Genomic DNA, 15873 nt, shown 5'->3' on the forward strand with positions numbered 1-15873 from the left:
TAGATAGATAGATAGATAGATAGATAGATAGATAGATAGATAGATAGATAGATAGATAGATAGATAGATAGATAGATAGATAGATAGATAGATAGATAGATAGATAGATAGATAGATAGATAGATAGATAGATAGATAGATAGATAGATAGATAGATAGATAGATAGATAGATAGATAGATAGATAGATAGATAGATAGTTAGATAGATAGATAGATAGATAGATAGATAGATAGATAGATAGATAGATAGATAGATAGATAGATAGATAGATAGATAGATAGATAGATAGATAGATAGATAGATAGATATATAGATAGATAGATAGATAGATAGATAGATAGATAGATAGATAGATAGATAGATAGATAGATAGATAGATAGATAGATAGATAGATAGATAGACACCCAGTTAAACTAAGATAATAAGGGCGGGTTTCTTACTCCTCAGTTAAACTAGGCTTAACTTGATGTTAGATTAAACTCTGAACAAATTTAGGTAGACTTTAGATAGATAGATAGATAGATAGATAGATAGATAGATAGATAGATAGATAGATAGATAGATAGATAGATAGATAGATAGATATATAGATAGATATATAGATAGATAGATAGATAGATAGATAGATAGATAGATAGATAGATAGATAGATAGATAGATAGATAGATAGATAGATAGATAGATAGATAGATAGATAGATAGATAGATAGATAGATAGATAGATAGATAGATAGATAGATAGATAGATAGATAGATAGATAGATAGATAGGTAGATAGATAGATAGATAGATAGATAGATAGATAGATAGATAGATAGATAGATAGATAGATAGATAGATAGATAGATAGATAGATAGATAGATAGATAGATAGATAGATAGATAGATAGATAGATAGATAGATAGATAGATGATAAATAGATAGATAGATAGATAGATAGATAGATAGATAGATAGATAGATAGATAGATAGATAGATAGATAGATAGATAGATAGATAGATAGATAGATAGATAGATAGATAGATAGATAGATAGATAGATAGATAGACAAATACATAAATAAATTGAAATTCAAGAACCTGATTCTATTCTTTATTTATTCATTCTTCATATATTTTACATCCCCATATTACCACCCTAAGAAAACTTGAATAATCAAACTTCCTTAACAACAAACAACAATAAAAACTTTTTACCACAACATTTCCTTGGAAAACTTAACAGCTCTAATAACAAATACAAATGTATATAACTACTATACAAGACACTTCATAAAAACAAATCTATTTATTAAACAAATGACAACACAGGTCAAGGTTACCTAGCAAACACCGAAATACAAACTAACCAGAACTATAGAAAATACATTTCTCCCAAAATATACAGCTGAAATGTATAGCATGTAAACAATAATTCTATTCTAAGGATTTTAAAATATTCATATTCTAAAAGTGGTGTGGCGACATAACCAACGAACTAATAAGAAAAAACTATAATTCATAAGCCGTAAAAAATATTATAAAGAATGAATATAAAATAACATTGCGTGCTTATTAATAAAATTGTATGTGTGTAGAGAGAGAGGGAGAAGAAACAGCTGCTACTATTTTAAAATCATTTATAAGACTTCATTTAATGACTCAAGTAAAAAAGGGCAAACAGGCAGGCTGGCAGGCACCAATGCCATCATCATAATCGCACTAAACTATAGTATAGTGGCTACCGCACTTTAAACATACTTGTATGGGTATGATTGTAGTTCCAAGAAGTGTTCGGGAGATTGGAGAAATGTAGTAGAGCGGTGTACTGTAAAATAAATCAATATAAAACCGCATTAAATAAAAAAAATAAAATATACTATAAAATGGAAATAAAAAAATAAGATACAAGGACGTTCATTAACTTATAAATATACAAGCGCACACACACACATACATACTATATAATTGCATAAATACGTAAATTAAATATACTTCACTTCAATACTTGTTATTTTTTTATGGTTATTGAAAAACGTTGGGACTACAAAGTAATTAATGAAATTATTACTGCAAATCATTGATGTTTAAAATTTTAAGGTTAGGTCGCTAAGGGTTTGACCTTTAAGTTAAATTTAATTAAAGTAAAGAAATAAATAATGCATACTTTTAGGTTTATTTCTTTTGAGATTAAAGGTGCTCACTTTAGGGCATCAATACTAATTTCGACTACTATTTTTACAAACTTTATTTAATCTTGAAAAGCATTCTGTTCAGTTAAATTGAAACAAACATATTTAAAAAACTATTTGAAAGAAGTTTTTATCTTTATCGAAATGTGACCAGTTTTCAATATTTTTCTGTAGTAACATGATTTAAACAATTTTAACCCCCTTTTCTTTATAACATTCCAAATACTAAGAGAAATAACAACTTTAAAGGTTATAATACAAATAAAGTTATTATGTTTTATTCTCCTCTAGCAACTAGGTAAAGTAAATAATATTCATAGTTGTTTGTATTCTTTGAACATTTTAAAAAGAACCCTTCTCTGGTAGCCTCTCTTAAGCTATTTGACCATTGCAATTTGTTTCCCCCTTTTCTGCAAAGTATTGAGTATTGTTAGACAAAATCTATTGAAACGAAATAATGACAACATAGTGAATATATAAAAATAAAACTGAGTAGAAGTTATAGAGAAAAGAATGAAAGAAAACTAAATGTCCTTGTGCTTAGATACATGTTGATTTTGTGCTGTCATTACTTGTGTTTAAATAAAATATTAGGGTCAGATAGTGTATAGTAGACGGGACAACATACATACATCATTTCATACTATAATTAACTTCATAGGGCTGGTTCTTACTACTCAGTTAATCTAGGCTTAACTTGCTGTTAGATTAAACTCGGAACAAATTTGGGCGGACTTTAACAGATGATTGTGTTTTTCAGTTTTAGATTTCAGTTCAGTTAACTTTATTAGTATTGCCAACTTTTCATTTAAAAACATAAACAATATCAGCTGTTTTTTGCAAATAATACTTTTGTAAAATGGAAAATTTTGGAAAAATGTTAAATAAACATTTAAAACAATAATTAATGAAACAAAACAAATCAGAAAATTGTAATATACTTAAAATATTATGTTTTTGTTTATCCGTAATCATTGTTTTATTGTTTTTGTTAATTGTGTTTTCTCACTTATAACTTAAGTTTAATTGGCGAATAACACTCAGGGCGAGTTTTTCTGATAAAGATAATCTTCATTCTTTGGTTAAAACTGGTTTAATATATGTTTTGTGTTTTTCAGTTATCAGTAAAGTTACTTATTATCTTAGTTTAACTGAGTGTAATTGACCAATTAAACACAAGTTATAAGTGAGAAAACACAATGAACAAAAACAATAAAACAATGATTTCGGAAGAACAAAAATTTAATATTTTAAGTAAATTGCAATTTTCTGATTTGATTTGTTTTATTTATTATTGTTTTAAATGTTTATTTAACATTTTTCTAAAATTTTACATTTTACAAAAGTATTGTTTGCAAAAAGCAGCTGTTCATTGTTTATGTTTTTGAGTGAAAAGTTGGCAATACTAACAAAGTTAACTCAGCTTAAATCTAAAACTGAAAAACACAATCATCGGTTAAAGTCCGCCTAAATTTGTTCCGAGTTTAATCTAACAGCAAGTTAAGCCTAGTTTAACTGAGGACTAAGAAACCCGCCCTCAGTTAAACTAATGACCGGTTTTTTTACTACTCAGTTATACTAGGCTTAAATTACTGTTAGATTAAACTCAGAACAAATTTAGTTGGAGTTTAACCGATGATTGTGTTTTTCAATTATGAAATTAAGTTCAGTTAACATTGTTAGTATTGTCAACTTTTCACTCAAAAACATAAATAATGAACAGCTGTTTTTTGCAAATAATACATTTGTAAAATGAAAAATTTTAAATAAACTTTAAAACAATAGAGAATAAAACAAAACAAATCAGAAAACTGAAATTTACTTAAAATATTAAGTTTATGTTCTTCCGAAATCAATGTTTTATTGTTTTTGTTTATTGTGTTTTCTCACTTCTAACTTAAGTTTAATTGGTCAATAGCATTCAGTTAAACTAAGATAATAAGTAACGTTACTGTTTACTGAAAAACACAAAACATATATTAAACCAGGTTTAACCAAAGAATGAAGATTATCTTTATCAGAAAAACCCGCCCTAAGTAACGTTACTGTTTACTGAAAAACACAAAACATATATTAAACCAAGTTTTAAACAAAGAATGTAGATTATCTGTATCTGAAAAACCCGCCCTTAGGGTACTGCTAATCATACATATTTAAAATGCACTTTAATAATGCTTTAAAAGAGATAATATACAGTTTTAAAAAAATCTATCTATTTAACTAAAAGCAATTTCATTTTGAACCCATCATTAATTTATTAAAATTTCTTTTAATTTAAAATTATTTATTGTAATTTATCCTTCATAACTCTTTTTTTTCAAATTACAGGCCCATTACCAAAGACATCCCAAGATTTTTGGCGTATGATCTGGGAACAACATTGTTTAGTTATAGTTATGACAACACGCGTTATGGAACGTGGACGCGTAAAGTGCGGTCAATATTGGGAACCACAAGAAAATAGTTCCTTAGACTTTGGTAACTTTCACGTGCGTACACTTAGTATAGAAACTAATGAAGATTATACAGTAGCCTCATTAGAATTGAGAAATACAAAGGTGAGTTTTTCTTTTTCTGTGGCAAACAGCAAGATACAATAGAATTGTAAATACAAATTTTCTTCTTTTTTTACCATTTCCTCCAGACTGATGAAGTAAGAAATGTGTCACATTGGCAATTTACCAGTTGGCCGGATTATGGTGTACCCAGTTCAGCCATGGCCATGATAACCTTCCTGCAAAAGGTACGCGAGAAACAATTACAAATGGTACAAGCATTAGGTGATACATGGGCCGGTCATCCAAGAGGGCCACCAATTGTGGTGCATTGTAGTGCGGGTATTGGAAGAACAGGTAAATATTTTCTACATCTTATGAAGAAGTCGAAGAATAAGTAAAAAAATAAGTAGCTCCCAATAAAAGATTTATCTTTTCTATAGAAACGACCCTTTGGGACATTATTTTACTTAAAACTGTATGTAACGTTCAATAAAAAGGTGTAGTTTTCTATAGAAAATTATGTTATTTGACAGTTTTCTTTACAAAATTGTCCTTTTTAGACATGAAGTCGAAGTTCTTTACTTGAGTACCTGGCATGTTGCCCTATCTCACTTTGCTCAAGTACTAGAGCTATCTAATCTCTTGCCATAGTAGTCACGTTTGGGAAAGACAGGTGTCATGAGCAAGCTCAATTTACCCTGACAAAATGTCGCCTTACCACACTACTATGGCTCTGTTGTTTCGGCAACAGCACCTAGAGGGACGTAATTAATAGTCCAAAACACGGATCATATTAAGTGACAAAACTTTATTCTAGTAGTCACAAAGATCCACTGTGATAAGTTGAACATACACTTAGGGCGGGTTTCTTACTCATCAGTTAAAGTGGGCTTAACTTGTTGTTAGATTAAACTCGGAACAAATTTAGGCGGAATTTAACCGATGATTGTGTTTTTCAGTTTTAGATTTAAGCTCAGTTAACTTTGTTAGTATTGCCAACATTTCACTCAAAAACATAAACAATGAACAGCTGTTTTTTTGCAAACAATACTTTTGTAAAATGGAAAATTTTGTAAAAAATGTTAAATAAACATTTAAAGCAATAATAAATAAAACAAAACAAATCAGAAAATCAGCAATTTACTTAAAATATTAAGTATTTGTTCTTCCGAAATCATTGTTTTATTGTTTTTGTTAATTGTGTTTTCTCACTTATAACTTAAGTTTAATTGGAAAATAACACTCAGTTAAACTAAGATAATAAGGCCGGGTTTCTTACTCCTCAGTTAAACTAGGCTTAACTTGCTGTTAGATTAAACTCGGAACAAATTTAGGCGAACTTTAACCGATGATTGTGTTTTTCAGTTTTAGATTTAAGTTCAGTTAACTTTGTTAGTATTGCCAACTTTTCACTCAAAAACATAAACAATGAACAGCTGTTTTTTGCAAACAATACTATTGTAAAATGGAATATTTTGGAAAAATGTTAAATAAACATTTAAAACAATAATAAATAAAACAAAACAAATCAGAAAATTGCAATTTACTTAAAATATTAAGTTTTTGTTCTTCCGAAATCATTGTTTTATTGTTTTTGTTAATTATGTGTTCTCACTTATAACTTGAGTTTAATCGGCCAATTACACTCAGTTAAACTAAGATAATAAGTAACTTTACTGATAACTGAAAAACACGAAACATCTATTAAACCCGGTTTAACCAAAGAATGAAGATTATCTCTATCAGTAAAACCCGCCCTAAGTAACTTTACTGATAACTGAAAAACACGAAACATATAATAAACCAGGTTTAACCAAAGAATAAAGATTATCTTTATCAGAAAAACTCGCTCTAAATAAATCAAAAAGAGGTCGGTGACGACCTTGCACCACGTCCATTCTTTCCTTCTTGTTAGATTAAACATTCTAACACATCACTCCGCCAACTCCATCCGCCAAATCCATCAGTTACTCCATTCTCTTTATAGAATGTAAGTAGACATCAGAAAACTCTACCTCGTATACCCAAACTTTTCATTATTAGTTCAAATCCAACATTTTATTAATCCACAGTCATGCTCTGTAATTCGTAACGCTCCAGCATCTTGGAACGATAACAGAAATGTCTTTTAACCAAGCTACCCTCTTCCCGCGATTTGGGTTTTAACCACAGCCACTACGTGGATCCCGAAGGAACTTCAACCAACTGACCAGCCAGGACATAATCCAACGGGCAACTGGCCATCCATAGTACCAGATTATGTGGTGCTCTGGTTCGACCACTTTTCAATTAATACCAGACATTAAATTGTCAACACCAATTTATAGTCCCGGAAGACCACAGGTATTGGTAGCACCTATCTATCCCCGGATTGCAATACACCAAGATGGGATCTGTCTTCAAGGATAATATGCCCGGGGGCTGTCCTTTTAATACAGTTTTCTATAAAAATATCTTCTAGACTCTTTTCTATGCCAAAGTGTCTTCTTTAGACAGTTCTCTTTACAATAAATCCTTCTGTAGCCAGTTTTCTATAGAAAAGTCCCTTGTTGTATTAAGTTTTTTTTCTTAAATAGTATTTATTTATTAAATTTTTGTATTTTATCTTTTACTCAATTTTCTTTCTTATTACAGGCACATTTATTACTTTGGACATTTGCATATCTCGCCTGGAAGATGTTGGTACAGCCGATATACGTGGCACCGTTGAAAGAATACGTTCACAACGTGCATACTCAATTCAAATGCCCGACCAATATGTATTCTGCCATTTGGCCTTGATTGAATATGCGATATCTCGGGGTATGTTAAAAGCGGTCGATCTAACGGGTTTCGATGACCGAGAAGATGAATCCGATTAAGTTCTAAAATACTATACAACAGTAACAGCAACAACAACAACAAGTCAGTCAGTTCTACTATCTAAATATATGAAAAATAAAAAAGAAAAAACAACAATTATTAAAATAAAACAAAAACAAAAAGAAGCCAACACTACCAACACCACCAATTCTTTATAAATATTGACAATTTCTTAAAATAAACTTTTAATTTTAAATAAGAAATAGCTTAACAAAACAAAAAGAAGATAAATATATTATTTTTGTTGTTTATTTATAAATTTTAATTGTAATTAAAAGAAAAAAACAGAAAATTCATTACTAAAGCCGTTGGATATTTCAATAACGTTTTTAAAAAGCCAACAAATCCTTTTTTTAATTATTTATTAAACAATCATAGAAAAACTAACAGCATCAACCGTTTTTTTATATATAGAAAATAGAACAGAATAAATTTGTAATTGTGAACTTAATTAAAAGAAAAATATAAGTAAAAAAAACAAAAAAAAGTTTAAAACATTTATATAAATTTATATATAGTATATATCTATCTATTTATACATAGTAAATCATATATAAAAAAAGTCGTCTTGTAGTTTTTTTTAATTTTAGATGTTTGATTTGATTAAAAACAATTTTAAGAAAATATTAAACAAAATTATGTTAGTTTATATTTGTTTTTAATTATTTTTATTTTATTTTTTAATTATTAAAGAAAAAAACATTATATATAAACTATACATAACAAAAAGGAAATAATATTTTTTAATTAATGCAAAAAAAAATTAAAATATAAATGTTAATATAATGCTATATTTAATTAAATAAAAATAATTATAATTATACAGAAGAAGAAGAAAAACATTGAAAAACTTAAAATTAAATATAAACAAAAGAAAATATTATACATAAAATTTAAAACAATTCATAGTTAAATGAAATAAAAGAAAAAATTTAATTTAATAAAAATAAAATAAACAAAAAATGTATGTAAATCATTACAGACAAAAACATCAAAAAAAAAACGAAACAGTATTTTTTCTTTTTTACTAAATTGGCTGAATTTCATATTTTTTTTTTTTTTAGTTTCAGGAAGATAAATTTAATATTTTTATATTAATATCCAAGTAAATAAGTGAATTCTTAACATATATTTAATTATTATCTTAGATAAGAGGTGCCAATACGCTAACAATTTGTACATTTTCATCTAAACACAATAAATCCATAATTATAGAAATTGAAAGAATAGCGGATCGAGAAAATCATTAAGAGCGGGGTTTTCAGCTAAATATAATCTACAGTCTTTGTTTAAACCTAGTTTAATATATGTTTTGTCTTTTTCAGTAAACAGTAACGTTACTTATTATCTTAGTTTAACTGAGTGTTATTGGCCAATTAAACTTAAATTATTAGTGAGAAAACACAATTAACAAAAACAATAAAACAATAATTTCGGAAGAACAAAAACTTAATATTTAAAGTAAATTGCAATTTTTTGATTTGTTTTGTTTTATTTAATATTGTTTTAAATGTTTATTTAACATTTTTGCAAAATTTTTCATTTTGCAAAAATATTATTTGCAAAAAACAGCTGTTCATTGTTTATGTTTTTGAGTGAAAAGTTGGCAATACTAACAAAGTTAACTGTGAACTTAAATCTAAAACTGAAAAACACAATTATAGGTTAAAGTCCGCCTAAATTTGTTCCGAGTTTAATCTAACAGCAAGTTAAGCCTAGTTTAACTGAGTAGTAAGAAACCCGTCCGAAAAAAATATTTACAAAACCATTTAATAAATTTCACAGGTGCACTAACAGTCAACTAGGAAAACTTCACTCGTTAGATGTTGTTGTAGCAGCGACACATATAAATTCGGTGTGGCTGGGTTGACAATACTTGGTCATTGTTCGTTGAACTCCGAGTCGTTCCGGTGCTAAGAACCGATTGTCGTGGGAACGACTTATTAGATGTAGAGTGGTATAGTGTTAGTGTTTCTAGTATGGTATAGTGTTAGATTCAATCAACTGCCGTGAAGAAATCTCAGGAAGTTATAGATTTCTCACCCAGCTTGGATTTGAAGAAACTGTTTCTCTTAACCTAGTCTTTTCTTTCTTTAACCTGTCTTTGTAACTGCAACGATTTTAAAGTCTGTTTCTCTTAAGGGCTAGAGCAAAACATTTGCAGAGATGATGCCCTTTCTTCCTTTACCATGTATTTGTAACTGCGAAAGTATCCAGTGCATGTGTACTTAGTAGCCGGTGTCTAGTTATTTCTGCTATCAACCTCGGTATTTACCCCCTATTTCCAGTTATAAGGTATCGTGTTATTAACCTCAGAAAATCGTTAAATATTTAGATCCGCTGTTCTCAAAAAATTGGAATAGGTTTAATAATTTTAATATTTTACTTTTTAATTACTAGCTACGAAGTTTTTAGTTTTGTGTAATTTTAAGATTACAAACGATGCTAAACACAATTTACTGTAGACCCCGGAAATCTTGATCCATTTCATGTATATTTCTATCAGACATGCTTTCAAGAAATGTCCTATTAAAAATCAGTGTAAAATCAGTTTATTGCGAGAATTCCTTACTATGTCAACGAGAGGGCGTGGAAAATATCTCGTTCCAAGCCCTGATATGAAGTAAAAATAACATTTATTTTGTATGTTAAAAGTGAAGTGTTTTATTTTAATTTTTTAATATTTCAGGTACAGCACCTCGATCTGTATAGAATCTGTTTCAATAGGCATTTAAAACTTTTAAATTTTATTTAATTTAAAACAAATACAAAATCCTGATAATAAACATTATACACAAAGTATACATAATGACATTTGCGTCCTTTTATTGGTAAAGAAAAAAAATTAAAATTTTTTAAAATAAATTTCAATTTTTAATTTGAAAATCTTAAAACTATAGTTAAATCAATAAAAAACTTCAATACCAAGTAATTTTTCAAAACATTATTTAAAATGAATTTTGTTAGGATTACTGAAACAGGATCTAAGCTTCTATTAACTATTATATTTATTGTAATATAAAAGTATTTCAATCAATATTTTGTTTAATCGAATTAATATTTTGTTTATTAACAGATGTCATTATTTGTTTATGTGGAATTATATAGATGTTTTGAATAACTTATGTAATTGCTTATTTTGGAATATATTTGTTTCTTTCGTATTTTAGAGATCTTGGACTACATATATTTAGAATTAACTAACTGTTGGGAACTTCTGATTTTTTTATTGAACTTGTAGACAAAGTTGTAAAAAATATACAAATGTTACAGTTAAATACAACTTTTTAAATATAACACAATGATATAATAGACATTTTTAGGTAAATAATAAAAACCTGCAATAAAAATAAACATTAAATAAAAAAATTTGGATATAAAAAAAAACAATTTTGAAAATAAATTACTATTTTTGTAACGCTTGAACTAAAAACGAAAAGAAAATATTAAAAAAGAAACTAGTAAAAAAAGTAAATAGAAAAATGCATTTAATAAAAATCATATTCAAAGCTAAAATATTATAAAAAATAGAAATTTTAAAAAGAAATTTATATAAAACAAAAGAAAAAGCTAACAAAAGAGTTCTATCACTATATAACAAAATAGGATTTCAAATTTTAAAATTCTAAAATTTCTAAAACTTTTGCAAGAAAATTTCAAAAAGAAATTTTAAAATATACAGTTTAAAAAATATTTTTCTAAGTAAAAAATCTTTTCTCTTTAAATAGAACTTGAAGCTTTTATTGAAAAAAAGTTTTTATATATATAAAAGTTGTTATTGAAAACAAAACTCCCTTTCCAACTAAATACGATTAAAAAAAACTTAACAAAACTTTCTTTTCTTAATAAATTCTTTATCAACCTGTCCATTTAATCCAGCCCAACGTTAAACAATTTTTTAAAATAGTAAACAATATTTATAAAAGATGAAAAAATATATATAAAAATGAAATGAAAATTGAACAAAGTTTAATAATTGTAAATTACAAATGCTCTATAAACATTTCTTTTCCTAAAAATAAACAAAACAAAAACATACAAACCAAAAACAACATTATTCCAAAGAAAAACAAAACAAAAAAAGAAAAAAACAAAAACGTAATTATCAAAGAAAAAATAAATAATATGCGAAAAAAAGAAATTGCTGTTTTATTTATTGTTAATTTTATAAATTAGTTTCTTTGGACATTTTGGACCTTAAAATAAACACTTGTTTGGGAATTGTTTATTATTGTGAATGAATTGACAACTCTGTGCGTGTATAACTGATTGCCGCCATTTTATAAAGCGAAAGTTTTTCTTACATACTTTGTGGCAGCAGGTACAAGAAGGAGTTTAATTTAGTGAAAAAAGTAATTAATTAAGTTTAAAATTGTGTTTTTAGTTAAAAAATTGTTTAATTATGGTTTCTTTAAGTTGAATAATTATCAAGTGAAACTTTTACAATGTAAACAAATCGCAAGCTGGAGAAAAAGTGAGTAACTTCTATTTTTTATGTTTGATTAAAATTACAATGAAAGAAACAGAAAGAATGTGAATATTTAATTGAAATTCTAAAAGAAATTGAGTAAAGATATTAAGAGAATTCCATTCCAATTACTACTAAAATAGCAAGTTAATGCTCTTGATAAATCAGTACTGATTTCCAAGGACAAAGTTCTAGGTTTCTTGTGAAATACAACTGTCATGAAAGGTGTTTAGAAACTTTGTATTCTAGGACAATTTTTGTTGTCTCTAACTATCGACATCATTGTTACATTTGCCGGTATAGCTGTAAAGCAAACGGAATAGATTTTCTTGGAAAAAGTATGATTTTTCTTTTTATATCCTAGGGCAGTTTTTGTTGGCTTCATTGCCTCATACTTTCCGTCATGCTTGTCACTTTAACGGTATAACTTCTTAACGGAGGCAAATTATTGGTCGTACAAAGCTTCTCTTGCATAAACCCTTTACATTGTAAAGGATCATCAGAGTAGATTTTCTATGTTAAATGTAACTTCTTTTTTTGGAATCTAACCCCCTAGGGCTCCGGCAGGTTAGTGTTCTTGTCTGGTAGACAGGAGGTGGTGGGTTCGATTCCTATCTAAGCACTGGTAAGGAGCGCACCAGAGGCCTGGGTGTATTTTTTTGGTCTTGATGTATATACATCCTCGATTCAAACTAAATATCTTACCCCTAGATCATTTGAGTAATAAACTCAATATTTTAGGACATTTAATTGTGTTCATTGTCTTTACTTTTTTGCCATTTTTGTAATCAGCTATCTATCAGCCTTACAAAGTTTTAAAAGCGTTTTCTATTCAACTCCTAAAGAGAAGATTCAGTTTTTCTTGGTCACACTACTTTGCTGTCTTACAGTTTTAGGAATGGAACCTTATAGGTGCGCAAAATAAAGCTCCTAGACTTGTCCTGTCCTATTTCTTTGAGCATCTCATTGTTGAAGTGTAGTTTTGATTGTTTAACCTTAGATACTTAGAAAACCATCCTGCAGTTACAAAAAAAATACATACATAAATATACTGTCCTACTAATACGTGATCTGCCTTGCTTATACGTGATCTTATAATCCTCTACATTACAAAATCTACGGTAGTATAGATTTGTGTTTGCATGCAATCGAAATCATATCTTCCTTTCAACACCTTAAATTAAACAACAAAATCTTATTTGAATTGTTGTTTATTAATTTTTTTGTTATTTTTGGAATTTCTGTTTTTAGTATTAAACATTAACTTATAAATAAACAATATAAAGTTCAAATTCAAAGTAACACAAAATACGTTAATTATGGCTGCAACACCACAGCACAATTAACTGAAGATAAAAATAACATTATAGAAATAATGCCAAAAGCTAATAAATCAGAATCTTTTTATTGTTGTAATATAAAAACTGAAACTAATTATAAATGAAACTTTTTCAACCAATTTTCCTTTTTTTAACCATAAAAACAAGTTTGTGGCTAAAAGTGTTTTAAAAATATGATAATTTTAAAGCTAAATAAAAGAAAACTGCTTTTGCGTGACATGTCCACTAAAATCTACAGTAAAGTATTGTTTTTAGCGACCCAAAAAATTTCTTGACCAATTTTTAACAATTGGTTTAGATTTTGTTTTTTCTTCGCGTTCACGTTCTTGCATTTGTTCCAAAAGTTTAGCTTGATTTTCGCGGAATTTCATAATGGGATCTTCGAATTGACGATAATAGTGTAATACCTCACGAACATCATCGACATCGGTGGTGGCAATGGCTGGTTTATAAAGAAAAATTTAATTTTAATATTTCTCTAGGAAATGTTGTAATATTTTACATACCTTTCAAGAAATTGATTAAATCAAAGAGTTGAGAGTCATCATCATTACCCTTCCAACGAGCAATGTTAAATGTATTATCTGGATGCATTTGTGTAGCATTGGGATCCCAATCAATAACAATAACCTAAAAAAAACAAAGGATTAGTAATCTATTAGTATTTTAACAATAAAAAATGTTTAATTTACCTTTTTCAAATCTCTATTCAAATTATCCAAATTCTTAACATGATGACCATCAATGAAATGTGTGGCATCACGTACCAAACGATACATAATATAACCATTAGGATCTAAAGCATCTAAAATGGGGAAAACAGTCATGCCTTGTTCGGCCGTAAAAACAACAATTTCAAAATGTTTGGCGCATTCCTGCAAGAAAACATCAACACCGGGACGTTTCTTGAAACGCCAACCAGTTTGATATGTCCAATCGGGATGTACTAAAACATCTTTCATTTCTAAAACCAAAGTATAGGGTGGTTGTATATAGGGTGGTTTCAAGGGATCCGGCAACAACTTTGCTCTTGAAGGTTCTTGTATCATTTTCTGATAATAATTCATGGATTTCCACATGCGTTGCAAATATTGTTGAACAATGGGACTCTTGCTGAATTCATCCTCGATAATATGACCATCAACATCGACCTCTGGTTTGCCAAATTCATAAACGGCCCAAATGGCTAAGGCCACACCAGAACCGCCAAAAACAGCAAAACTGTAATGAAAACAGACAATGCAATTAGATTACAAGTATTACGCAATTTACTCCACTTTCTTTTGCATTACAATCGCAATAACAACAACATAATGGCTCACCCTAATTTCATACGTTTCCAGGCCTTTTCATTTTCCTTAGCATCTTCCTCCTCCTTGCGTTTGCGTTCACGTTCTGTTTCCTCATCAACATTGGTAGCTGTTTGGGGGAATAGTTTAGACAAAATTTCTGGACTTGCAGGTTTCTCTGGAAAAATATTGTCTCAATTAAAGAAAAATATATAACTAAATAACTCGAACACTATTCATACTTGTAGCATCTGTGCTGTAAAGATATTTATTGTTTCCAGCATTCCACAGCAGTGCTTTAGCCGCATGGTTGTGACATATTGATGTAGTAGCCAGTGGCACTACATAGCTTAGGGCACGTTGTTGATATTTTCCAATTGTACAGCACTGTTTACCCACATCACGTAGGACACTGTGTACCAGCTTTGTGAGACCACTCTGAGCCATGTCACTTTATTTTTCGCTGTCTAAACTATTTTTTCCTGTGAAAATTTTACAATTTTCTTAGACCAAATTAAAAACCGGTGTAGTTTTTTTTTTTTTTTTTTTTGGATAATTTCTGGTTAGAATTTCTGCACATATGTTTTGACAGATGTTGTTGATTTAGTGTCAAAAGTTTACTTTAGATGGCGCTATCTATTACAAAACCATAAGAGTTTTCATAATCAGCCATAAGTATACTGATAGGGCTTCCAAAAACAAAAATATTTTGGGGATTATCAATTATTGCTGGAATTAAATGAAATCTTAATGTATTCAAACTACAGTATGTAATTTCAAAAATAATTTGTTGCATTACAAGTCAAATTGTGTCATGAGTATATTTCAGGGATTGAAATGTTTGAAAATTATTAGAATCTATTAAAAGTATTATAAAACTTCAACAAAATCTAGGAAAATGGATTTATTGTTAATAACTTTTTAGCATATCGGTATTACCACAAAATTTTACAAATATAAATCTATTAATAGAAATAACATTACTAACTTAAACCTGAATCGGTTCATAATTAATAATAACTCAAAATAAGTTTAATTGTTTTTAAAAGTATTCATTGATCAAATTTTAATATAATGAATAAATGAATGAATCTTTGTTAGTTAGGAGTGTTTAACAGCTTAGGTCCTACACGCCAGTGTACACTTAATAAGGTAGCCTCGTCGCTACAACAAATACAACAATACAAAAACAACAGGCGATTTGTTATTGTAGAATAATCCCATCTGTCAAAAAAAAGCTG

At 28.3% G+C, this 15873-nt stretch overlaps 2 protein-coding genes and 1 long non-coding RNA gene across 6 annotated transcripts in view; 2 read left to right on the forward strand and 1 right to left on the reverse strand.

Annotated features, from left to right (window-relative positions):
* Positions 1-7998, forward strand: part of LOC111681251 (tyrosine-protein phosphatase non-receptor type 9) — a 71382-nt gene extending 63384 nt beyond the window's left edge. For all 4 annotated transcript variants that reach the window (XM_023443007.2, XM_046946614.1, XM_023443004.2 and 1 more), the window contains 3 exons: positions 4504-4733; positions 4820-5027; positions 7308-7998. In XM_023443007.2, the coding sequence (XP_023298775.2) occupies positions 4504-4733; positions 4820-5027; positions 7308-7534 (665 nt within the window). In that variant the 3' untranslated portion in view covers positions 7535-7998. The remainder of the gene's footprint in view (positions 1-4503; positions 4734-4819; positions 5028-7307) is intronic.
* Positions 7999-11594: 3596 nt separating this feature from the next.
* LOC124418736 overlaps positions 11595-15873 on the forward strand; it is a 24561-nt gene continuing 20282 nt past the window's right edge. Inside the window, exon 1 of the long non-coding RNA XR_006940192.1 lies at positions 11595-12009. This is a non-coding gene — a long non-coding RNA (uncharacterized LOC124418736). The remainder of the gene's footprint in view (positions 12010-15873) is intronic.
* On the reverse strand, positions 13377-15192 carry LOC111681243 (mitochondrial import inner membrane translocase subunit TIM50-C-like). Its single transcript, XM_023442997.2, has 5 exons — positions 14875-15192; positions 14666-14810; positions 14036-14564; positions 13850-13973; positions 13377-13785 (listed from the first exon to the last, which is right to left on the reverse strand). Exons 1-5 carry the CDS (start codon positions 15077-15079, stop codon positions 13595-13597), a joined length of 1194 nt encoding a protein of 397 aa, XP_023298765.2. The 5' UTR covers positions 15080-15192; the 3' UTR covers positions 13377-13594.

Source organism: Lucilia cuprina, chromosome 3 (genome assembly GCF_022045245.1).
Source record: "Lucilia cuprina isolate Lc7/37 chromosome 3, ASM2204524v1, whole genome shotgun sequence".
Lineage (NCBI taxonomy): Eukaryota > Metazoa > Arthropoda > Insecta > Diptera > Calliphoridae > Lucilia > Lucilia cuprina.

Coding starts and splice junctions, on each gene's coding strand:
- LOC111681243 (XM_023442997.2), bottom strand. CDS start 15,079: ATGGCTCAGAGTGGTCTCACAAAGCTGGTACACAGTGTCCTACGTGAT. Junction 14,565..14,665: donor TGGAAACGTATGAAATTAGG/GTGAGCCATTAT, acceptor TTTTCATTACAG/TTTTGCTGTTTTTGGCGGTT. Junction 13,974..14,035: donor TGAATAGAGATTTGAAAAAG/GTAAATTAAACA, acceptor TGTTTTTTTTAG/GTTATTGTTATTGATTGGGA.